At 38.5% G+C, this 18,078-nt stretch overlaps 2 protein-coding genes across 2 annotated transcripts in view; both read right to left on the bottom strand.

Moving 5' to 3' along the window:
• LOC121234241 (ATP synthase subunit gamma, mitochondrial) overlaps positions 1 to 13,034 on the bottom strand; it is a 34,946-nt gene extending 21,912 nt beyond the window's left edge. Inside the window, exon 1 of the mRNA XM_041130118.1 lies at positions 12,915 to 13,034. The gene's annotated coding sequence lies outside the window, so the exon portion shown is untranslated. The remainder of the gene's footprint in view (positions 1 to 12,914) is intronic.
• Positions 637 to 13,055, bottom strand: LOC121234240 (ATP synthase subunit gamma, mitochondrial-like). Its single transcript, XM_041130116.1, has 10 exons — positions 12,915 to 13,055; positions 12,669 to 12,769; positions 10,818 to 10,861; positions 3,465 to 3,617; positions 2,817 to 2,930; positions 2,606 to 2,733; positions 2,045 to 2,167; positions 1,839 to 1,958; positions 1,221 to 1,342; positions 637 to 976 (listed from the first exon to the last, which is right to left on the bottom strand). Exons 2-10 carry the CDS (start codon positions 12,761 to 12,763, stop codon positions 907 to 909), a joined length of 969 nt encoding a protein of 322 aa, XP_040986050.1. The 5' UTR covers positions 12,764 to 12,769; positions 12,915 to 13,055; the 3' UTR covers positions 637 to 906.
• Between the last annotated feature and the right edge of the window lie 5,023 nt (positions 13,056 to 18,078).

Raw genomic sequence — 18,078 nt, 5'->3', positions numbered from 1 at the left:
TCCGCAAGGTCCTTTCGAAGGTCAGATGTTTTAAATGTAAAAATCTAACCGTACACTTGATCAAAATAAATTTTATTAAAAATAATGTTAATTTAAATTTAAAATATCAAAACAGTAATATTAATACGTAAATTAATATTCAAACTTATTTGTACCGTAATAAAACTCCACAAGTTTTGTGTCACATATACCCACAGATTGACAAAGAAAGCTCCCAAGATATAGGATATGAACCTCGGTTAATGAAGCATGAGTGACTTAATTTTATTATTATTATTAATATTTTGTTGAAAAAAAAAAGCCTATTGGCAGAGGTTTGAAGGATAACTGATTAGTTGCTCAGCAACTGGGATTTTTCTTCTGCTTGCCGTGGCCCTGCCTATAGAAAATGTGGATTTGCTTGGATAGGGGTTTTCTACTGTAGTCCATCCGTACCAGCAAGAGTCGGAGAGATTATACACCAAAACCATGTGGTACTAGATATAGTCGGAGTATAGACGCGTGATACTCACATGATTCCTATCATTGATCGCTATGCCAATTAAGATTGATGCTTACATAATTAATTTTAATTATAGAGAGAAACATAAGAGGATATACGATGAAATTAGAGAGAAACATCCAAACGAAATTCACTGAAGAGAAAATGTAAGGCACATAATTTGAAACGAGCAGAATCACAATTCAATTAAAAGTTTAACCATCAAAAAATATGATTTAACACTCCGAGTAAGGAGATTAACCCTGGGTAATTATTGGAGTAGCTTGACACCCCCCCCCCCCCCCCCCCCCCAAACAAAAAAAAAAAAAAAAACACTCAGAAACTAGCACCATGAAGTTCAAGGAAAGCCCCACTTCCATGTTATTTCATCACCGTCTGATAAATTACAAGTAGGGTTTCTGCAATTAGCCCTCAAGGGCTGATGCTCCGGATATAATCTCAATCAATTCGGTGGTAATAGATGCTTGCCGAGTTCTGTCACAAACAATACGAAAACAATAGAAATTAGAAATGACAACAAATAGAAAAGATGACTTTCACACTCTACAATGTACTAGAATCAGAGGTAATAATTCAATTAACTAGCATGACCAATTAATTTTCTTTCTCCCAAACTCATGCCTTGTGTGTATGGGGTGGGGGAGAGAGAGAGAGAGTGGTGTGTGCATGTTGTGCATGTATGTATGTGCGTGTGCTTTTGTGTGGGTGCGTGAGAAACCTGTTGTAAGTGAGGGTGAGTCGATCAAGCATGTCGCCTGCATTTCTGCTTGAGCTATCCATAGCAGACATCCTTGCTCCTTGCTCACTGCACGCATTCTCCATCACCGCATTGAACAAGACCTGTTGGGTAACATTGAAAATTTTCTCAGCAAATCAATTGGGATCATTACCAGAATGAAAGGCACTACACATTTTAGATATTGATATTTTGACTTAGTAGTTGCATGGCACTGCTGCTTGGCAACTCAAACATCCATAGAGAATTCCAGCAACATCTACCACATGCCAAATTTATTGCATAGCACTGTAGCCCATGAAATGTTTAAATTCAAAGACACATTACAATTATTTTAAAAAGTGGACCTTAGAGCAAGATTCAGTACGAATAGCCTGGGCATTTCCACTCAGAACATTAGCAAAATATCAGATACCAACAGAGACTTGGTCGATGTTGCCAACTCCTAGGCATGCTCTATAAACTAGATATTAAACTTCTATACATCAATTGTTAAGATTCAAAATTGACATAGTTTTGTTGCTACATAGAACAGTAAATCCTGTCCCCACTACTGCTCAAAGTTCAAACATAGAAATATATTAGCTAAGAATAGCTTACACAAGAGAATTGGAACTCCCCAAGATTCAGGAGTACTTCTGACTTTGTTTCACCACCTTCAATCTCATAAGAGTCTAGTTCACCAAGCTTTCCCCCAGATTCAGCCTCTTTCTCCACGGCCTAGCATCAACAACATTTGGAAACCAAAATCAGAACAAGGAAACGGACCTAACACAGATAACAAGTTAGCGAAACATTCTCATCACCTCAGGAGATAAAACAGTTGCCACAGTGGGAAGAAATGAGACAACTGACTGGAACTTGTTGAAGACAATCCTCAAGGCATCATATTCAACATTCTTTAAAATGTCATCTGCCAGAACAGAGACCTGAAAGGACAACAATTTGAATGCAATACGAGGAAAAGTCATTCTCCTCGTGAAATTATACAGACTTGTAAATTTAATATGCCAACGAGTTTATTTCAAATAAGCAAAAGACAAAAAAGATCAACAAAGGGGGACCTTATTCCACTTAAAAACTCAAATTTATCGGCCTTTTAAGGCATGCCTCGAGAAGAAATGGAAATATAGCGTGCAAATTTAAAACCAAAATTCAGAAAACCTCGGCGTGTAAGATCTAAAGTCAGAAAAACTTTCTTAACCATACTCCTAGCATTCAATACTTAATTTTATTTGGAGATAACTTTAAGCTTCAACATAATAACAACAATAAGATAAGCCTTCTAAAATCCCATGCACATATATGTAAACAAACAATGAAAAATACTTCTGTAATATAGGTGGCGGGAAAGAACAGATATTAACCTGCGTATAATTCAAAGGATTCTTTTGCAACTCAGTTATGGATAACTCGATATCCTTCTTCGAGTCACGTATCAATTGAGCCTTTGCTTTTTCTCCCAAAACAACGTATTTTGTTTCTTTGTCGGGGCCTGCAGCAGTAGAGATATATTTGCTTTCAGATAGTAACCAATCTATGACGATAACACATAAGGAATTCCCTCCTAACAAATACCAGCAGTCAACTTCTTCAAAGCCTTGCTTGTCTTGACTGATGTAGAGTTGATTCCACCACAAAGACCTTTGTCTGAAGAAACGGTAACAATGACATTCTTCTTCACATCAACACCTAGTATTGCAACAAAACGTAGCACAATTAGGGAAATTGATACACCTCTCAGAAGGGGAAAAAACAAAGAATAAAAAGAAAAGCAATAAGATAAGCCTTCTTAATTTCAAGCATATAAACCGTACATCTATAAAGTATACTTTTTTGTTCAGTTATAAGTATAATTTTAACTGAACATCAGTGGAAAAATTATTAATTATTTTTAGTCCTCTCTTGTTAACTTGAATGGGATAAATGCAAAGGATCTCCTTTCGATCCATCTTTTAAGCACTTCCACCAAAAATTTTACACTAGTTTCAAACACAACAAAAAAAGGATAAGCAGGTGCCTTCTCACAAGGATTTTTGGAGAAAATTTTGGCACAAATATGAAGAGATCCACTCTGTGCATCCTTTCCTTTCAATAAGTTATGACATTAAAACGTTTCAAAAAGATATTTGTACATATTGCTTGAATGGAGCTTATTTCATTCAAAGTAACATTTGATGAAAAAGAAAAGAGTATTTGAACAGCACAGATAAAAAATGAACATACTGGCAGTGTCGCCAAGAAGGGCAGTAAATGGCTGCCACAGGCCACGTGAGTTTTCAGCTTTAACTTGAATTGCTCTAAGCTTCGAGGCTGCAACCATTTTCATTGCCTTTGTAATTTTCTGGATATTCTTCACACTCTTCATCCGGTTTCTGACTATATATAAAAAAACAACAGCATTATCAACATTCTATATCCGAAAAATAGAGACCATATATAACATCCAGACTGAAATATTATAGGCCTTATAAGTTTCGACCATTGGCCCAATTCTGTTACAGCTAGAAGGAAGATTATTTTATTGGGCCATTCGCCCATACGTATTATTTGAGGATCTAGTATTGAGGAGATAGGATTGGATATGATATTATGGACCTATATTCAAAATGAAGTACCCACATGTGGGCAGTCCAAGTGGTTAGGGCGAACTTGTGTGCATGAGCTCCATGTCATAGGTTCAATTCCCCCTGGGATCAAACTCCGATTTAAGTGGGAGGCCATGGGGTGGGTTGTTGTGCTAGTCTCCCCAGGGGTTTAGGTTCCATGGGTGAGTCCTAAGGGCTCTGCTGTGGCTTGGTTCCCCCCATCATAAAAAAAATATATTCAAAATGGAGTAGGTTCGGCCCATTTTACTACTATTCACAGATTTTTCATCTCATCTCAACATCCAAACGGGGCCTTAGTTTCAATGTTATCTTATTATATGCTTTACATGCATCATGATATGTCTTCATTTATGATTACGATAAGTTATGTCATTATGTGTTCTACATGCATCATGATAAAAAAAAAAAAAAAAAAAAAAAAAAAAAAAAAAAAAAAAGATAAAATGCAAGTTATGAACGAAGCTTTAAGAATGGCCATAACATGGTACCAAGGAAGTTATAGGTGGCTGTGCAAACCACGGACCTAAGCATGGTCCACCATAGTATGTTAAGCTAAGCGGTTCCCCTTGTGGCCACAGGAAGTGGAACTAGTGAACAACTTTGTACACAGGGGTTAAGGTGTGCTGGACATTAAAGAAATGGAAAGATAAGTTTAATGAGTTATGCATAGTACATGTTGCATGTTCATGTTAATATAACTATAAGTATTAGGTATGCACGCTTTCAAGAAAATCCCATGTTAGTATAACTATAAGTATTGAGTATTTGACTCATTTTTGTTTTTTTTTTTTTTTTTTCTGTTTTTAACATGTCCAGGTAAAGAAGATAGTGTTAACTAGTTTTAGACTGTTCTCTCTCCTAAAATATTTTCTCTCCGTACACATGCATATTTTCTTCTTCTCGTTGCATCCTGTAAAGTTTCTCCTCGTTAACATTGATGCGTTAACTAATTCTTAAGCATTACGGTGGTTAAGATGGGTTATCCTATAGAGGTGGTGATTGAATCCAAGTGTTTTTCTCTGTCAAAAGTTGGTGGTGGATTATTGCGAGTTTCCGAGAGAAGCTGGAAGGCAGAACACGTGGTATGTTTGGGACCATCTTCAACGCAATGGCTTGGGAAGGTGTCAGAGGAAAGGGGGGAAGAAGGTGGTGTATTCGGCAACTAGAGAAGGTTTTTGCAGCCTTATTGCTCAACGTTGCGAAAATCGTAGAGGGAGATGCCTCGAAGTCTCTGAGTACAACTAGGGGGGGAGGAGGAATGTCCTGTGCATTCCAGAAGGAGAGAAGGGTTGGGGTTGGAGGAAATTGCGGGAGGTGCTGTTGGAAAGAGGTAAGGAGTTCCCTAACGTGGGTGTTTTGACTGGTGGAGGTCAGTCGAAGTATGGTAAAGGGGCGGTGGGGCACCAGTCTCGGTCGTATAAGGAGGCTCTCTCGCAGACGCTGCCGAACATAGGGAGGGAACGGGATGGAGGTGCAAAAGGTTCTGACAGGGGACAAGGGTTTTGGCGTCGAGAAGCACCGTTGAATCCGTACGCTACGTCGAGCCATCCCCATGGCAGGAAATCCACGGCATGTCAGGAGGCATGGGAGGTATAGAGGCTGGTGATGGAGATGCAGGGTCAGCTACGGTTTTTGCAGAGGGGTATGGCTGAGATCGTGGAGTTTGTTGGTCTGTTTAAGGAAAGTGAAGATACGGGTGTTCTTAAAAGGGATAAGGGGCAGGCTGATGAAAAAAGATATGGGGGATGCACTGGGTTGATGCAAAAAGATAAGGGGCGGGCTGATGCACTGGGTAGAGTTAAAAGGAATATGGGGGATGGGCCAAGTAAAGCCCAGAAAGAGGCCCAACAGAAAGTTAAAAAAGGAAAAGGGTGGGCCGTCTAACATAAGGTTGGTGGGCCTTCTCGGCCCAAGACGCAGAGGAGTCCACGTCCTTCAGAAGGGCTGGGCCGTCTCAGCCCAGGGCCCATTGTAGTGGGCATGGGTCCGAAACCTAGCCCAGTGGAGACCCAGCCTAGCGAAGATCAACTGTTCAACCCAGCGGCGAGAACCCTAGCACAGGTTTTACAGCTGAGCTGCACAGCCTCAGCTTCGTGCCGGAGAGCCCACCGTCGTTGGCAGTTGCACAGTCAGCGCCGACGGAGGTAGAGGAGGCCACCGATGAGACAACGTCAGCGTACTGTGCGCAAAAGGCGTTGGCGGAGCTTGATTCGTGCTTTTCTCCGTCGAATGAAACTCAGATTTTGCCGATATGCGGTGGAGGAGTGGGTTTGGCTTCAACGGAAGTTTCTGTCAAACCTTTTGATGGTTTTGTGCTGGATGAGGGGGATGAGGAGTCGGATGACCTCATGCACTTGGTGGAGGACGAATTATTCCTCCCCGAGGCTTGCGATCAGATGGGTTTGGAGGAGTTTACAGTGGGGGAAGAGTTCCAGAACTTCCAGAGTAACAGGATGGGAAATCCTATCCCATTGAATTATTGTTTTCTAGACCAAGCTTCAGATTGGGTAATTCATAAGGTGAAAGAGATCCAACATTTTGTGGGGATTGAGTTTGAGGGATATGAAGAGCAGTTCATTGCCTTGTTAACTGCTATGGAAGCTGGATACAAACAAAAAAGGAAGGGGATTCGAAGAAGAATCGGGAGCTTAAAAGGTTGATGTGGTCGATGAATTCGGAGGGTAGCTCCAGTAGGAGTAGGGTAAAATGGAAGGGGCCGGCTGTTCATCGATGAAACCAAAGATTGTGTCTTAGAATGTTCGTGGTCTTAACGAGATAGAGAAGCGTCTTCGGATTCGGCACATGCTTCGTGGGTGGAAAGCGGACATTGTATGTTTACAGGAGATAAAGTTGAAGTTGATCAATAAGAAGATTGTGAGGAGTATATGGAGCAGTAATTACATAGATTGGGTGTATTTGGCCTCTTCAGGGACATCAGGAGGAGTTGTAGTGATGTGGGATAGGCGGGTGGTGGAGAAAGTGAAGGACTATATAGGGAGATATTTGGTAGCATGCTCTTTTAAATGTGTCAGACGGTTTCTTGTGGGCATTTGCAGGTGTTTATAGGCCAAATTTAGATGTGGATAAAAGATTATTGTGGGATGAGCAAGCAGGGGTTCACTGTTGGTGGGAGCTTCCTTGGTGTATTGGAGGTGATTTCAATGTTGCTAGATTCCAAAGTGAAAGCTTCGGAAATAGAAGATTGAGGCCAACCAGATTGGAGTTCTCAAAGTGTATCTTTGACTTGAACTTGATAGACTTACCACTTGCAGGGGGCCCTGCCACTTGGTCGAATAACCAAACCTAGACTTGTTTGGATTGTTTCTTAATTTCACCTGAGTGGGAAAGTCATTTTCCGGACGTATGGCAAAAGCATTTAGTACGTTTAGCTTCGGATCATTGGCCTATCTTGCTTGATTGTGAAGGCATTCAGAGTAATAGAAGGTATTTTAAGTTTGAGAATATGCGGTTGAAATCAAAAGGCTTTGTGGAGAGGGTCAAACGATGGTGGATTTCGTATCGTTTTGAGGGTACACCTAGCTTCATTTTTGCTAATAAATTGAAAGCCTTAAAAAGAGACCTAAAGGAATGGAATAAACAGTCTTTCGGTAATGTTGAGGAGAACAAAAATACAAAGTGGATGAAAATACAAGATTTCGAAAAAATACAAGAGGGTAGGCTTCTCTCTGAGGAAGAGCAAGCACAGAAAACCTTGTTGGTCGCAGATCTTGAGAGGATAATTTTGCAAGAAGAAATGTTTTGGCACCAAAAGTCAAGAGCACTATGGTTAAAGGAAGGGGATCGGAGCACGACGTTTTTTCATAGTATTGCAAACTCTCATAAAAGAAATAATAACATTGAGATGTTGAAAATAAAAGGGGTGGAGTGCAGAGAAGAAGAGGTTATTAAAGATCATGTGGTTGATTTCTTTGAGAAGATCCTTACTGAGCAGGCGAGGTGGAGGCCTACTCTTGATGGGCTGGTTTTTAACATTATTGAACCGGAGGATGTTGCTAGAATGGAGAGGGCTTTCGAGGAGGAAGAGGTATTTGATGTTGTAAGGAAAATGGTAAAAGATAAGGCTCCTGGACCTGATGGTTTCTCTATGGGCTTTTTCCAAGAATGTTGGGAGGTGATTAAGGCTACATTTGGGTAGTGAGAATACCTGAGAAGTGTTGAGAATGTTTGTGAATAGTAGTGAAAAAGTAGTGAAAAAGTAATAATAGAATAATGAATAGTAGGTAAAAAGTAATGAATAGTAAAAAAGTAAGTGAAAAGTAATAATAAAGTAAGGAATAGTAGTGAGAGTACCTGAGATACTCTCACTTGCCAAACATAGCCTAAAAAAGATCTCTTAAAGGTGTTTCAGGAGTTGTTCTCGGTTGAGAAATTTGAGAAAAGCCTTAACACCACTTTCCTTGCCTTAATACCAAAAAAAGTTGGGGCTATTGAGATCACAGACTTTCGGCCTATTAGCTTAGTGAATGGAGTGTACAAGATTATTTCAAAAGTACTTGCTAATCGCTTAAGTGAGGTTTTGGGAAAGATTGACTAAGCCTCAAAATGCTTTTGTTAAGGGTAGACATATTCTTGATGCAGTTCTAATTGCCAATGAATGTTTGGATAGTAGACTGAAGACTAGCACCTTAGGAATTATGTGTGAGTTGAATATGGAAAAAGCGTATGACTATGTTAATTAGGATTTTCTTCTATATCTACTGGGTAGGTGTGGTTTTGGTGAAAGGTGGAGGTCTTGGATTAGATGGTGTATATCTACGGTAAGGTTCTCTGTGTTAATCAATGGCAGCCCAAAGGGTTTTTTCTAGAGTACTCGTGGTTTGAGACAAGGGGTTCCGTTATCTCCTCTACTCTTTGTTATTGTTATGGAGGCACTAAGCAGGATGATCTCGGCGTTGGTAGCTAATGGTTTTGTTAGTGGTTTCCAAATTGGTTCTCCGAGCAGGGGTATTACTACTATTTCTCACTTGCTGTTTGCAAATAATACGCTTATTATGTGTGAAGCAGATCGAGACCAATTGCGGGATGTGAAGGCATGTTTGCTTTGTTTTGAAGCAGTGTCTGGTTTAAAAGTGAACTACGATAAATCCGAGTTGGTGCCGATTGGAGAGGTTCAGAATATTAGGGAGTTGGCTAACACACTGGGTTGCAAGATAGCGGCTCTTCCTATGACATACTTCGGATTACCGTTGGGTATAGCTTCGAGGGCGTGCTCGATTTGGGACACAGTGATTGAAAAAATAGAGAGGAGACTGGTAGGATGGAAGAGAATGTACTTGTCGAAAGGGGGCCGAATTACATTGATCAAAAGTACACTTTCTAATCTACCCACTGATTCTTATCCTTATTCCCTATACCGGCAAGTGTGGCGGGTCGTCTTGAGAAGTTACAAAGAGATTTTCTTTGGGGTGGCTTAGGAGAAGAGTTTAAATTTCACCTTGTCAAGTGGGAGATGGTGTGCCGTCCTATCTCTAGTGGCGGTTTAGGTATTAGAAACTTACGGTTGTTTAATCGGGCGTTACTTGGCAAATGGCTATGGCGATATATCAAGGAACCAGAAGCCTTATGGAAAACTATGATCGAGAATAAATATAGTGGTTTAGGGGAGAGTTGGTGTACTAGAGAAGTTAGAGGGGCTCATGGAATGGGGCTATGGAAGCATATTAGAAAAGGGTGGGAGGTCTTTCATCATCACACTAGATTTCAGTTGGGTACGGGCTCCAGGATCAGATTTTGGAAGGATGCATGGTGTGGCAACCATGCTCTCCAAGATTTGTTTCCTATGCTTTTCCTGATAGCAAGCGCCAAAGATGCCACAGTGGCGTAGGTTATGGGAATCTCAAGAGGGAGTATTCACTGGAGTATCAATTTCAACCGGGCGGCACAGGATTGAGAGATGGAAAGTTTTGTAGATTTTTATAATCTCATGTATTCTTGTCGTCCAAAGATCTAGCATGAAGATGGTCTGTGGTGGATTCCTGTAGGGAGAGGGGTATTCATTGTTCGTTACTTTTATAAGGTCCTTACACAAGTGTCGGAGATACAGTTTCCCTAGAGAAGACTCTGGCGACACAAGACTCCTCCTAAAGCTTCTTTCTTCGTGTGGACAACATCATTAGGCAAGATCCTTACTACAGATAATCTGAGAAAGAGGAGGATAATTATTGCAGACTGGTGTTGTATGTGTAAAAGAGGGGGTGAGTCGGTGAACCATTTACTTTTATATTGTGAGGTAGCCAGGACTCTCTGGAATGAGGTGTTTAAAAGGATGGAACTAGCATGGGTTATGCCAGAATCCGTGGTGGATATATTGGCGTGTTGGACCTCTATCCAAGGTGTGCATCAGATTAAAGCGATTTGGAAGATGATCCCTATTTGTATTATGTGGTGCTTGTGGCAGGAGCACAATAAGAGGACCTTTGAAGACAAAGAGAGATCTATGGCGGAGCTAAAAGTTTTCTTTTTTAGGACTCTTTGTACTTGGGCCATTGCTGTGAATTTTAATGGCATGGACTTTCATGATTTATTAGTTTCTAATGCACCTACGTAGTTAGGGCATACAGACTTTGTAATTGGCAGTTGTTGCCCATTCTTCGATTAATAATACTTGTTTTACTTATCAAAAAAAAAAAAAAGAAGAAGATAGTGTTGACGAGATGACAGCCAGGCATAGATCATGTGTCAAGGGAGTTCAGACTTAGTTAATAAGTGTTTTTTTTCATTAAGAGATCAGTTTTAAATTTTCATGCTATAAGATTATATTTTTGTTATTTTTTGGGAATTTCTTCGATAAATTAGGTACTTTTATTATGTTGGGCCTCTTTACCAAGCACAGTTACGAAAGTACATAACACTCCTAACGTACAGGAAGGGGGTGTTACACTATAATGCAACAAAATGCAACTCTATAACAGTAAAGAAAGGCAGATACTACATGATGAGTGCTTCTTACCAATTTGAGTTGAAATTGAGCGCAATCCCAGGGGGGCCTGCTCCCTGCCAACCCAAACCACTTGATTTAGTACTTCCAAAGATAAAAAGAAATAGAAATAATTTGAAGAAATATAATTTGGAGCAGTAAGAGCATTGGCATTGGCTTCAACTTCATCAAAGCCATATTCAAAATTTGATGAAAAGTACATGTTTTCCATAATTCCAAAACCTCCCTATACATAACCCCACATTAGATTAGTCATTAGATTCATCAAAATAATAATATAATATTATTTTTTTTAATAATAATATTTTAAAATTTTTTTTTTTTTTCATATTTTGTAATTACACTATCCAAAGAAAGCCCAACGATTAATAATCAAAAATTAAATGGAAGGCATCTCAGATAGCATTGGCAACTTTTTTGATGTCCTGGAATTAGATGGGAGTATCGGATTTTTTAGCTAATAATATTATATTATATTATTATAACTAATAAAAATTACTGTATCTATAAACCTATAGTATTAACCCTATACGAATTTAATTGGGTTATTATATAAAGAACAAACTATTATATTACTGTACACCGTTTACGCAGGAAAGAAGTTGGTTTTAGTTTTTATAATAAAATACTACTTTTTATGATGAACAAATTTGAAGATGTACTTAAAATTACTGTAGCTCAAAGTTCAAACTTGTGCATTTTGATGAAGCCAATGTAGATGATTTTATTTACATTTCTTCAAATTTTGAAGATGCATTGGCTTTTGGTGAAGCCAATGCCAATGCTCTAAGACAATGAAAATAACAACAATTATTCTTTGGATAAAATCTTTCAAAACCTTGATATGTCTATTCTCCAGTTTCAATGAAATTCCATGTTTTCCTAAAATTTACCAAAATTGGGAGTTTCTCTAAACAGCAATCTTGAGTTTGCGAAAGCTTCACTTTGAAGACACAATTGATTATTAGGGGAAGGGCTCAAGCTACAATTTGATGCTACTGAGTAGAGGCTTCTTTTCTAATTACAAAACAACAAAAGAAAGGAGATAATTTAATTTTTTTTGTTTTTTCCCTTCAAAACCCAGAGAATTGACTAACAAGGTTAACACTTGGTGGTTTACCACTGTGCAAGGACAGCATCTGCGAGCAAAAAACCTCAGATCACACACTTTGGCATCAAGATTAAAAAATTGGTTTGTGACAGGACACAAATTTGATTATGTTGAACTCTATGGTTCCTATTGGTTAGCTCAAGAACATTAGAATGTGAAAAAAATAGCATTTTCTTGGCAATTTTTCGATAGTGTTTAAGGCATCCCCCCCCCCCCCCCCCCCCCCCACCAAAATTGGGAAAAAGTAACAAATATAAGATCATTGAAAACAGAATTTTAAAAACTGAAGCTTTTGTTTTTGATAACTGAAGCTTAAAGAGTGTTTTGTGTAAACATGGAAATTCCTTTAAAAAATCAACCTCGAACAAAAGAAAGTAAATAAAGCTGATTCAAAAGAAAGGAAGACGGTGAAACCCCAACTTAAGTAGTATACAGCAAAGACCCCACACAACCCAACGTATATTATGTACATCTATTGCTCAATGCAACTCAAAAACCCCTATCTTTTGCTTGGTTGCAAGGAATCAAGGAATCTATCAGGTCTTTCAGCAATTTAGGAACCGAGAGAGCAACAGCTAAAGCAAGTTATTCTCCTTCACATTTCATATCTCGATACAAGACTTATCAAAAAAATATATATATTTTTTCCCACGTCTTTCTCAGCAAACAAACGGAAAATAAAACAATAAGAATCTGAATCTAAAGGCATGATATCACACACAGAGACAGAGATGAGCAGGTTTTGATCGTACTGAGAGATGAGAGAGGATCGGACAGCAGTGATTGATTGGGGGGAGCTCAGAGGCGCAAGACGCCTCCCCTCTCGTCTGAGCGCAGCCATGGCCATTTGGTCCTGATTCAAAAACAGAAACCATAGAAGTGAAATGAAACAACATTGAAATGATTCAAAAACCAACATGTGTCTCGGCTTTATAGCCTGTAAGAAACTAGAAAACGAAACAAAATGGTAGATAAAACAAGAGGGGAAACGAACATACAAAGAGGTCAAGACAGAGCGATTAGCGGCGGGGGAAGGAGGCGACGCAGGGCAATGGGGGTTCCCGGGTTGGACTTGGAGTTGGAGAACCGAGTCTGAGAAAGGGGCTAGAGCATATGTGCTGCGATGATGCGGATGCGATTAGTTCGATGGGTGCTTAAAACAAACGCTAAACTATGCCGTTTTAGCCACATCGGGTAAATTTCGGGTAGTAAGTCGGCTATCGGATCAACCAGATAATTTTCGAATGAATTAGGCGTCGTTTGGTTACACAGATGAAATGAAATAAAATAAAATATCTATAAATAATAGTGAGATAATTTTGTAATAGTAATGAATAGTTTGAGCTAAGATTCTTATGAAATTTTGGAAGATAAAAGAGAAAAAGTTGAATAAAAAAATTATAAAATTAAGACAGGATTAGGATGTAGTTTTTTTAATATTATTTTTGTTTTGAAATTTAAATAAGTTGATTTTTTTTTTGTTTGGAAGTTTGGAAACTTTGTAATGATTAGTTAATTAAATGAAAAAATTTAAAATTCAAAATTTTGAAATTGAAAAATGTTTATTTTTTAGGCCTAGTTTGATTACACATATGAGATAAGATGAGATGAAAATTGAATAAAACATGTTATAATATAATTTTTTAATATTATTTTTGTTTTAAAATTTAAAAAAGTTGAATTATTTATTATATTTTATATAGACATTTGGGAAAGTTATAGTAATGAGATGATCTTATCTCATTTATCAAACCAAACAAAGCCTAAATATTGTTTTGATGGAAATGAAATGAGATGAGATGAGATGAGATGAGATGATTTGAAAAGTTTGTGAAACCAAACCAAACCTCAATCTTCACGCTGGAAGCATTGTAAACAAGACATTCACACCCCATGATATGGAAGCACCATATCAATCTCCTATGGGTTATACGATAGACTTATAAAATATGGGATCCCTACTCATTTCAAACAAAAACAGTTCCCATTTTCCTCACAATCCAATTTATCCTCATCCTCAGTTCGTCCCTAAAATTATAAAGCCTAAAAAAAGAAAATAGAGATCAGAGTTTGCAAATTTCATACATCTTTATTGCGACTTTCTTGGAAGAGGACTGCTAGAGACACAAAGGATCCCACGCACTAATGTAGCATATTGTCAGTGTGCCACATCTCCCTTCTTTTTTTTTATTCCCCCCCCCCTCTCTCTCTCTCCCTCTCTCCATTCTCCCCGTGCCTCTCCCTTCCTTTTCCCTCCCCTTTCCCTCATCACCAGTGTTGTCTGCCCCCCCAGGGTGGTTCCTGACCACCACAGCCAATGAACGACAATCATCGACTATGCAAACCGTGCGTGGCAAGCTCATGGCACTGCCTTAAGTTCCGTGTCACCTCCAGCAGTCGTTACTTGGACCACCAAAAACTTCTACCGGCTCATAGGTGGATCCTGACCACTTTGGCCAACTAACAGTGACCATCGACCATGAACACAGTGCTTGAATGTGCACCAACATACACGTCAAGCTCACGGCATTGTCGTGGGCTCCATGTCGGCGGTGCGGTTTAGACCATCGGCGTCTTCTGCCCACCCTAAGGTGGTCCCTGACCACCATGGCAGACACAGGGAGAGGGTAGGGGTGGCGGGCACGGGGAGAATAGGAGAAAGAGAGAGGAAAAAAAAGCTGAGACGTAACAGTGTGCCACATCAGTATGTGGGATCCCTTTGTGTCTATAGTGTTTTTCTTCTCGAAAACTAAATACAACAAAATGCAGCCTGACCCAGTAAAAGCTACAGTGGTGTGGTTTTTACTTTCCACTCTCACCAATCTTTCACCAGAAAATTAGTAGGCCTTCGATGGTGGCCATCATCACCAAGTTGTGTAGGATTTCGATCCTAGTTTGAGTAATACTATATACAAGTTTCAAATAAATAAATTATATACAAGTCTTTTGTGAAAACATGAGTCACATTAATAAAAAAATTTACACTTTTTTTAGATGAAGTTCACTTTTTTACAAGGGCTTATATGTGGATTGTCTAATTGAGACTTGTATAAATCTTTTCTCATATAAAAATAATGAGTCAAAATCCCCTCTTTGATTTTTATTTTGGGGGTGGGGTGTTCATTTCTCTTGATTCTTTCTTTCTCAAAAAATAGAATATGATATATATATATATATATACGTTTTTTCTTTTTCGTTTGAAATTCTGGATAAATTGTAGGATTTTAAGGATGTATGATGACATTGTGAGAAATATTTCATTCTAATTTGTAATGAATAACAAAATTTGGAGCATGTGTGTTATGGTGGAGAAAGATGGTGCATCAATGTGTTAGAGGCTGTGGGTAAAATGTTGAAGTGTGACACAGTAGAATCGCAGGAGAAGAGGATTTCTTTACATTGGAGAAGATGGTCTCATTACAAAGGGGCATAATTCAATGCATCATGATTTAATGTTCTATACAATTACAAGTTGACGTGTTTTAATAATATTGAATGGTGTAAATAGCAAACTTTCACCACATCCGGCCCAAAGGGGACTCTTTCGGAATATATGCTTGATCCGTTTTCAGACATGTTTCATGCCGTTTCGGTTATTTAGATTCAGGTCATAAACACAGATTTTTTTTTTATTTTTTACACTCCTGCGTATTTATTCTCCTAAGATGTCCAATTAATTTTATAATAAAATGATTTTAACAATCTAATGTGTCACAAGAAAGTATTTTAATTTTTAAATTTAATTTTTCAAAATTTCTTATAGACCAAATATTTGTCATATATCCTTACTCGATGTGCATTTATATCATATTCATATGAGACCCTACAAATTTGAGTCAACTTTTTGGATTTGCATGTTCAATCCAGATCATTCATTGTGAACAAGATGCCATTAGAGAGAGAAAGATGTCATTTCCCGATAAGCACATGGGTAATGGAAGTTGAAAAAGTCTAAACACAAGCGTAAGTGGTGAAGGCCTCGCGCAGGACTTCCACTGTGTTTAATGAAATTGTGCGTTTGGTTTTGAAATGGTGCGTGTAGCAGAGAAGCAAATTTTCCAAGTCCAGTTCCCCGTTATTCCCTCCTTCAACACCAACCCTAAGCCCTCTTCTCATACGCCGATCTCTAACCATAAGCCCCCTCATTCTTCGATGCCGAACCATAACCCTCACCCACGACAGTTTCACAGTCCTTCTTAGTCGTGGATTCACGGCCGGCGACTTCTACTAACAGACAATGAGTGCCTCCTTCTTCCTCGTGGATCCATTTTCATTTTCGTTCACCAGGTACCTCTGATTGGTGAGTCCTCTCTCTCCAACTCTTAGTTTATTCTACTTTGGAAGGTTTGTAATTCATTTTCATTTTCATTTTCGAAATGTTTCGAATCTATGCAGATATGTGGATTATACTTTGGAAGATCTGTGGTCGTGTTGCTGATATTTATGTTTATCACGGTTCATTTTTTCATGATAGGTTTCAAAATGCAATTGTTTTGTGTTTTAGGTGTAACAAACTTAATACACTTTTTTCCTTGTCATTTTTTTTTTTTTTTTGGTGAATCAGTGGTTAGTCACGTTGTTAGATGTTCACCTCAAGAGTGGTTTTGCAAATCCTACACATCACCTGACTGATCTACTTAAATTCACCTTAAGAACTAACTTAACTACTTAAATTCTCAATGGGGCATGTATTGAGAATTCAAAATGTTGAATATATGAGTAGGATGTACACCTCAAGATGGCGTGGGTTGCTGTAACTGATCAACAACGACAGAGCTACACCGATTTGAGACTGTTATGTTAAGAGTTGGAGAGAAACCAAACTAAGAGAAAAATAAAAAGTCTGAAGGCTCGTTTGTTTTCAGACATGAGATGAGATGAGATGAGATGAGATTAAAGTTAAAAAGTTGAATAAAATATTGTTAGAATATATTTTTTAATATTATTTTTGTTTTGAGATTTGAAAAAGTTGAATTGTTTATTTTATTTTGTGTGGAGATTTGAGAAAGTTGTAATGATGAAGTGAGATGAGATGAGATGTTTCCTGAAAACAAACGAGGCCTGAGTCTGGGGTGTTTTCCATTTCTTCTTCCTCAGTCCATCCGTCCTAATTTCTTTTCTTTTTTTTAATAAAATAAGTGCTACAACGGGGTGCGCATACAGGCACAATTTATGCTTCATACAAATTTATGCCTGTATATAGCAGAACTGATGGAAATTTTTAGGAAATGCACTTCTTAAGGAAAGTGAGTCCGTGAGTCCTTTTTATAGCCTTGTGTTAGGTCATGAGGCCCTTTTGTTTATATTCTTGCTTATATACTTTGGGTCTAGTTGTCTAGCTGTTGTTTCTTTTATGATTAGCTTTCAGCTCATATCTGGAAGGGTATTTTATAGCCCATTAGTTTGTTATGTCTGTTACTAGTGTATGCCAAGAAATCTTGCACCTTTCAGTTAGGTTGTTGGACTTTGTTACGAAAAAGGAGGTTATAAGTATTTTCTGATAAGGGAGTCAGTGTGTGGAAAGTCTAATACAACTTTCTAGAATTTTCCATCTATTTTTCTAAAGGTTAATTACTCTCGAAGTGGGCAATTTATCTTTCAGTCACAAGGTTCTTGAGTGTTAAAAATTGGAACTAGAGCAAGTCGAACCTTGGCAACTAATTTCCATCACCATGGCAGAAGGCACAACGCATCAACCAGTTGCAAGATGTGTTGAACTTATTCAAGAAGGCGACTAAGCGTAGCTAAGGGTTGTGGTTCAACAGCTGACAACTTTGACAATGGAGTTGTAGAAGAAAAATCTGGGGCACCCTCAAGGAGAATCATCCTCTAGAGTTCAACATCGAATAGAAGACTATAGGGAAGTAAGCGGCGTCTTCGTTCCCAGGTTAGTAAGGATTGATTTTCCCTCATTTCAGGATGATGAACCTATGGCTTAGTTGTACAAGACTAACAAATCTTGTTCCATAATATAATGTCTCACCGCAAAATATGATTATCCTCCTTCTACATGGAAAGGAACGCACTTGTGTGGTTCAAAATTTAGAAGAGTCTGGCATACTCCCAAATTGGGATTCTTTTGTTGAGGTTTTCGTAATTAGGTTTGGTCCAAACTCTTATGTTGATACCTTGGAAGCCCTTACTTGGCCGAGGAAAACAAGG

This window comes from Juglans microcarpa x Juglans regia, chromosome 6D (genome assembly GCF_004785595.1).
Source record: "Juglans microcarpa x Juglans regia isolate MS1-56 chromosome 6D, Jm3101_v1.0, whole genome shotgun sequence".
Classification (NCBI taxonomy): Eukaryota; Viridiplantae; Streptophyta; class Magnoliopsida; order Fagales; family Juglandaceae; genus Juglans; species Juglans microcarpa x Juglans regia.
The sequence above is the reverse complement of the archived record's forward strand: the minus strand, read 5'-3'. Positions and strand labels throughout refer to the sequence as shown.

Excerpts from the sequence above, each read along its gene's own strand:
- LOC121234240 (XM_041130116.1), bottom strand. The coding sequence starts at position 12,763 with ATGGCCATGGCTGCGCTCAGACGAGAGGGGAGGCGTCTTGCGCCTCTG. Across the intron at positions 2,931-3,464 it reads CCTTCTTGGCGACACTGCCA|GTGTTGATGTGAAGAAGAAT; the intron begins GTATGTTCATTT and ends TTGCAATACTAG. Across the intron at positions 977-1,220 it reads CTCACCCTCACTTACAACAG|AACTCGGCAAGCATCTATTA; the intron begins GTTTCTCACGCA and ends TGTTTGTGACAG.